Source organism: Panthera leo, chromosome C1 (assembly GCF_018350215.1).
Source record: "Panthera leo isolate Ple1 chromosome C1, P.leo_Ple1_pat1.1, whole genome shotgun sequence".
Classification (NCBI taxonomy): domain Eukaryota; kingdom Metazoa; phylum Chordata; class Mammalia; order Carnivora; family Felidae; genus Panthera; species Panthera leo.
In genome coordinates, this window is record NC_056686.1 from 186933389 (window position 1) to 186940915 (window position 7527).

The window sequence follows — 7527 nt, forward strand, 5'->3', positions numbered from 1 at the left end:
AGGCGTTACTCTGCGCTCCCTCCCGGCGGGCGGCGGCGGCGGGCGTTGGGATTCACGGGCCAGGGCTTCGCGAGGCTGGAGAGGCCAGGCCCAGGCCGCGGGCACAGGGCCCTCGCAGCTTCGGGACGCAGTATAATTGGATTTCCAAAAAGAACTAGCTGAGCTCTTGGCTCTAAGGCGCCTATCGGACTCAGAACGAGAATCATCCGTTTGGCACAAACTTGGGGGCCGAGCTTTTGGGGCTGAAGAAGGAGCGGGGGAGTAGAAAAGGAGACGAGGAGGAGGCGGCGGCGAGCAGAGCCTGGAGGCGAGGAGGCGGAGCAGCACCGCCGAGGAGGCGGCCTCGGCTAGCAGGCGGCGGCGCCGGGCTCTCGGCTGCCCCGGGCCGGACTTGGTGTGGGGGGCGCGTGCGTTACTGTGCGCTGTGGGTCGAGAGACTTGAGCGAAGTTTGAAGGGTAACCGGAGACGCTTGTTGCTCCTCACCGCAGAAAAAGCCACACCGTTACGTCGCGGCGGGAGAAGGCCGCCCCCCTTGGCGCCCCCGGCCCATGCAGACGAGTTTGGGCTCCCCGCGACTGATTGAGTGCTGGGCGGAGACGGCTGCGGCGCCCACGCGGCGCGGGCACCCCAGCTGCAGCGCCCTCAGCTCCGCGCCGCCCACGGCCCGGCCCCGGCGCCGGGAGGACTCTCATGAGCCGGGCGCGGCCGCGCCTCCCCAGATCCAAGCCTCTCTCGGCTGCCTCGTCGCGCTCCTCCGGCTGAGAGCGCCGCTGCACCCGTGGCCGGCGATGCGGGGCCCCGGCGCGGCCGCGTCGCGCTCGCCCCTGGGCCTGTGCACTCTAGTGCTTGCGCTGCTGGGCGCGCTGCCCGCCGGTGCCGGGGCGCAGCCTTACCACGGCGAGAAGGGCATCTCGGTACCGGACCACGGCTTCTGCCAGCCCATCTCCATCCCTCTATGCACGGACATTGCCTACAACCAGACCATCCTGCCCAACCTGCTAGGCCACACGAATCAAGAGGACGCGGGCCTCGAGGTACACCAGTTCTACCCGCTGGTGAAGGTGCAGTGTTCTCCCGAGTTGCGCTTCTTCCTGTGCTCTATGTACGCACCCGTGTGCACGGTGCTTGATCAGGCCATCCCGCCGTGCCGTTCTCTGTGCGAGCGTGCCCGCCAGGGCTGCGAAGCGCTCATGAACAAGTTCGGCTTCCAGTGGCCAGAGAGGCTGCGCTGCGAGAACTTCCCGGTGCACGGCGCCGGCGAGATCTGCGTGGGCCAGAACACGTCGGACGGCTCCGGGGGCCCAGGTGGCGGCCCCACAGCCTACCCCACCGCGCCCTACATGCCGGACTTGCCCTTCACCGCGCTGCCCCCGGGGGCCGCTGACGGCAGGGGCCGTTCTGCCTTCCCCTTCTCGTGCCCCCGTCAGCTCAAGGTGCCCCCCTACCTGGGCTACCGCTTCCTGGGCGAGCGCGACTGCGGCGCCCCGTGCGAGCCGGGCCGTGCCAACGGCCTAATGTACTTTAAGGAAGAGGAGAGGCGCTTTGCCCGTCTCTGGGTGGGCGTGTGGTCGGTGCTGTGCTGCGCCTCGACGCTCTTCACCGTGCTCACCTATTTAGTGGACATGAGGCGCTTCAGCTATCCCGAGCGGCCCATCATCTTTCTGTCGGGCTGCTACTTCATGGTGGCCGTGGCGCACGTGGCCGGCTTCCTGCTGGAGGACCGCGCGGTGTGCGTGGAGCGCTTCTCAGAAGACGGCTACCGCACGGTGGCGCAGGGCACCAAGAAGGAGGGTTGCACTATCCTCTTCATGGTGCTGTACTTCTTCGGCATGGCCAGTTCCATCTGGTGGGTCATCCTGTCGCTCACTTGGTTCCTGGCAGCTGGCATGAAGTGGGGCCATGAGGCCATTGAAGCCAACTCTCAGTATTTCCACCTGGCCGCGTGGGCCGTGCCCGCTGTCAAGACCATCACCATCTTGGCCATGGGCCAGGTGGATGGGGACTTGCTCAGTGGGGTTTGCTACGTGGGCCTGTCCAGCGTGGATGCGCTGCGAGGCTTCGTGTTGGCGCCTCTGTTCGTCTACCTCTTCATTGGCACATCCTTCCTGCTGGCCGGCTTCGTGTCGCTCTTCCGCATCCGCACCATCATGAAGCACGACGGAACCAAGACCGAGAAACTGGAGAAGCTCATGGTGCGCATCGGCGTCTTCAGCGTGCTTTACACTGTGCCGGCGACCATCGTCCTGGCCTGCTACTTCTATGAGCAGGCCTTCCGCGAACACTGGGAGCGCACCTGGCTCCTGCAGACTTGCAAGAGCTACGCGGTGCCCTGCCCGCCTGGCCATTTCCCGCCCATGAGCCCTGACTTCACTGTCTTCATGATCAAGTACCTGATGACCATGATCGTGGGCATCACCACTGGCTTCTGGATCTGGTCCGGCAAGACTCTGCAGTCGTGGCGCCGCTTCTATCACAGACTCAGCCACAGCAGCAAGGGGGAGACTGCGGTATGAGCCCCGGCCCCTCCCCCACCCTCCCTTCCCCCATCTCCTCCGAGGGGGAGAAGCACGGGAAGGAGAGAACTGCTGGGGTGGGGGTGTCTGTAACCTCCTTGCCCTCCAAGGAGAAGGGACCTGGAAGAGAGAGGAGATATGTAGATTTGGGACGAGGGGTGTGTTTGGATAAGGAGGTCTGGGTGGAAAAACGGTTTGAATGAAAAGACTTCTGGCAAAGACTTGCAGGATGATGCTCATGATGATGATGATAACGATGATGTTAATCACGTACGGTATGGGCCGACCGGGGTCTATCAAGATTGAACCCAGCAGAGATTGCTCTGAGTTCTTCCCGTCTCCAGGGCTGAACTGGGACTGTGAGCAGTTCCCCTGCTGCAAGACAAGTGGCCTGTCCTCACTCCTGTGAGGCCCGGGTGAAAGGTACAGCTCTGTCTGCGGCGGCGGCTTTGTTGGGAAAAGGGAGGACTCCCTGCGGTGTCCTTGTCAAGCGGTGGTCAAACCATAATCTCCTTTCACTGGGGCCAAACTGGAGCCCAGATGGGTTAATTTCCAGGGTCAGACATTACAGGCTCTCCTCCCCTGGCCCCTCCCGCCTGTTTTTCCTCTCCTACGCCTTTCAAGTTCTTGTAAAATAAGCATTTGGAAGTCTTGAGAGGCTTGCCTCCTCGAATCCTAATGTAAGGATGCAAAGAAATGAAGATAACATTTCGAGATGAGGCAAAGGAGACGAGTAGTAGGTATTTCTGCTACTTTTTTATTTCCTGCAGAAGGCAGAAGGAAGAAAGAAGGGTGTTTTATTTGGTTTAATACTCTGAAAAGAAGTAATGACTTGTTGCTTTTCAAAACAGGAGTGCATTTTTCCCCTTGTCTTTGTTGTAAGAGACAAAAGAGGAAACAAAAGTGTCTCCCTGTGGAAAGGCATAACTGTGAAGACAGCAACTTTTATAGGCAAAGTAGCACAAATCAGAGGTTTCCTTTTGGATGTTAATTTGGCTGAGATAAACATTCCTTTTTAAGGAAAAGTGAAGGGCAGTGTGCTCCCATACCCCAATCAGGCAGAGGTTCTGACTCGGCTAAAGGAAAATGCAAGGGGTTTTGTTGTATTTGTTTTAAATAAATTTAATTGAGAACACATGATCCTGTCTACAGGCTCTGTTAAAATGTTCAGGGAAATCTCTCCCTTTATTTTTTTTTTCCTTCCTATAAACCTACATTTAGGTTTTCTATTTTCTTCCAATTTGAATCCTTCAAGATAAAAGGAAAAGAATAATACCCTCAGCCTCCATAATAAAGAAGTTAAAAAAAATTTTTTTAAGTAAAGAACCATTTTTGTCCTGTTTTCTGAGTTCCATAAATCCATTTATAAAACATCATGTGTATGCTGACCCTGTTTTTGTGTGGCTGGGTGGGGAGGTGACCTACAGAAATGATAATGAATGAAGCGGACAATTCAAACCATGGGTCCCATTTTTAAGGAAAGTCATTAAAAGAAGGTAAACTTCAAAGTAATTCTGGAGTTCTTTGAAATGTGTTGCATGACTTAAATTTATTAATCTTAAATCATGTACTTTTTTTTTCTATAATAGAACTCTGATTCTTTTGCATAATGCTCTAAAGCTGAGCAGAGAATCATGGGAGCTAACCTTTACTCCACCTTTGACACCACCCTCCAATCTTGCAACACTATCCTATTTCTCAAAACAAGTTTTAAAATGCTGTTTTAAACAGTTTTCAGATCAGAGAGGGTACTGTCAGGAGTACAAGTTACTTTATATATGTAATGTTCACTTGAGTGGAGCTGCTTTTTATATTAAAGTTAACATCAACCTTGTGTTTCTTAAACTTCCAAAATGGTCTCATTTGTCAGATTTAAAACTCCCACTATACAGTTTTTGGCATCTTTTGTGTTATATCTCTTGCATGTGAAATTTGTAAAATAGAGACAAGTGCAGTATGTATATTTTGTAAATCTCCCATTTTTGTAAGAAAATATATATTGTATTTATACATTTTTACTTTGGGTTTTTGTTTTGTTTTTCCTTTAAAAGTCTACAAGGAAGCCCCACTTTATCACATGTACAGATCACAAAATAAATTTTTTTAATACAAAGTGAATGTTTAGTTTACAATTTCTATATATATTTAAGCTAAAGAACAGAACTTTGTGTTATGAAAAGAAGGTGTGGAGGGACACCATTGGATCTGTCTGTCACGTAGATGTTCTATATTAGTGAAGTCTTATTGCCTTTTAAAATATAGTGTAATGAATGCTTTATCTGTCCTTTAATTTTTTTTTTCTGTTGTTGCTGCTTCCTGCCTACTACCACACTACCCTTCCACACAACCCTAAGCCTTTTCACATCTTGCTTTGGATAACTTATTAACTTACTGAAGGTACAGAATAAGCATCTTTTAGAGAGGTGCTATCTGACCCTTCAGAGGTGCAGAACATATTTGAAAGAGGACTAGAAAACATTTTTGGTCTGCTTTTCTGGTGATGTTTTTCTTGGGAAGAATTCAGTGAGTTCTTCGTGTGTGTGTGTGTGTGTGTGTGTGTGTCTTTTTAATTGATGTTTTTGTATTCTAATACACCTTACCTAATTTGTTAATTCTTAAATCCTTAAATTCTTAAATCTTGGGTTCAGGAGGCTGGTCAGATGATTCCAGTTAATAGCAAGGGCCTTTAGTATGGAGGCTTCTCAGCTGTAGGCTTCACTCTACCTTCTAGGTCAACCAAACCAGAGGTCAAGTGATTCCCCGAGGTGGCAGTGACTCAGCAGCTCCGGCAGGAATAGACTCCATGCCTGACCCCAGGATGGCCTCAAGCCACTGAAGCTATTCTTTTCTCTGGTCTGAGAGGCTAACTTTGGAATCAGATTAGACTGAGAAGCCTTCCTAACCAGGCACTTTGATATTAAACAGTCCCTCAGGGAAATGATAAAGGCATTCTAAATACTTCCAATTCCAAGAGCCTCACTAGCTTTAATTTTTTTTTTCCACTCTTCTCTCTTCTTTAAATCAGGTGCCTATTTCCTGGCTTTTCCTAACAGTCGCTCCATTCTTGAGCAGCCATCAAGACCCAGCAGCAGACTGGACGCTGCTATTTCTCCTTCCCCACTTCAGCTCTAAGCTTCTGTAGTTCTAAAGCTCAACAGAAACAGTTCCGTTTTTGTTTTAATTAACAGGCTTGCTCACATGGCTGGCGTGTTTTACAAACACGCAGAAGGAAAACCAGTGACAGTCCTCACCGGGAGGAGGGAGCCACACCGCTGCACTCTGTGCAGAGCATCTTTTAAGATCCTCCTGGGTTTTGAACATCACAATGAGTGTGAGGTCATCTGAATCTGTGAAGATTTTGGCTTCAAGGAAGGAAAAAAATAGCGACTTAAAGTCTCTTTAGGTTTATCCAGTTTTTGCTCATAAAATGACACCTTTTAGGTTAAAGCATGCCTCTTTTAACACCACACTAATACCGCCTGTTAAGAATGTTTGCTTTTAGAGTAGGTGGAAGGCTCCCAATGGGGTTTTTTGCTCACAAATTAACTGCTAAAGGCACTTAGACCCTTGTGTGGGTAGAGCAGTGTGACTGCTCCTATAAATGTGTCCCCTTACTCTTTTCAGAGCTGCTTCATCCTGAAGGACGCCCAAAGATTGAAGAGCGTTGGTCTTTAGTGAGGGAACAAAGACTGTGTATGAATAAATTACTACCTGCTTTTTTTGTAAGCAAAGATAAAAGTGTTCGGTTTAATTCTTTTCACATTGGGATGCATCCTTACACAGATGACTCTTACCTAAGAATTTTAGAAGCTCATGGATTTTTAAAGAGGCACATCTTAGCAGAAAATATGTGAGAGAGAGTGCTTGTGAAAGGGCATGTGTAGAGTTTAAAACATTGGCAGCAGTTTGGTGTTAATCCCTAGATAAGGAGCAGAAACACTTGTGAGAATTTTCTGTAGTTTATAAACCAAAATTATTCTACACAATAATCCTACGCAACACGTAATATTTTTAAGTGGGTATGTGGGAAATTATGGCAATAAATAAATGTGCTGTTGACAACATTTTGTAATTAAACAATTTTTTAAGTGCTCTTGATAAAAAATAGTGATATTAGAAATTCTTTGGGGAGAACTATAAGAGGACAGCAGCTGTAGGTTTGAGCCCTGTAATTATACTGGGAAATTCTCTTCTAACTCTCCCATCTTTAATTTCACTGAAAAGGCAAATGGCTATTTATAGATGGTATATTTTTATATATGTATATGTGGGTGGTGAATAAGGTCTACAGGGCTCCAGGAAATCCTAGAGGAGACCACAAGCACACCAATGTGGACTTAATTCATAGGCCTATTCTCTTTTTCTCTTATTTCACCCTTAGTGGCATTAAACTGATTTCATAAAACTTGCTTCTTCAACTGTTTTCAATTTGTGACATTTTTTACATCTGAATCTGTATTCCTCACATTTCATACAAAAATAAACTAGTTAAAAGGGCACCATTAAAATGTCCAGTGTTTTGGGGCACCTGGGTGGCTCAGTCAGTTAAGTGTCCAACTTCAGCTCAGGTCATGATCTCACTGCTCGTGAGTACGAGCCCCATGTCAGGTTCTGTGCTGACAGCTCACAGCTCGGAGCCTGGAGCCTGCTTCAGATTCTGTCTCCGTCTCTCTGCCCCTTCCCCACTCGCTCTCTGTCTCTTTCTCAAATATAAATAAAACATTAAAAAATAATAAAGTAAAATGTCCAGTCTTTGATAACCACACATTGTATCTCTTATTCTCTTTGGTTGGAAAAAAAAGCTCAGTCACTTGTGATTTTCTCAATCAGTACAAAAGTGGTAGAAAAAAGGAAGTTTGTCTAAGACAATGGTGGTTTACTATAAGTGATCCAGTTCAAGAAGTACTGCTCAAGAAGTCACTATATAAAAGGTGCTCTGATGGGACTGGAAGGGGACTAGAGGGACACAGATAAAAGTAAGAAAGACAGTCTACCTGGAATAACTTGTGACAT

General features: G+C 48.5%; 1 protein-coding gene across 1 annotated transcript; it reads left to right on the forward strand.

The window, feature by feature from the left end:
* Positions 1-598: 598 nt before the first annotated feature.
* FZD7 (frizzled class receptor 7) lies at positions 599-3766 on the forward strand. Its single transcript, XM_042949750.1, has one exon. The coding sequence runs from the start codon at positions 790-792 to the stop codon at positions 2512-2514; it is 1725 nt and encodes a 574-aa protein (XP_042805684.1). The 5' UTR covers positions 599-789; the 3' UTR covers positions 2515-3766.
* Positions 3767-7527: the final 3761 nt, after the last annotated feature.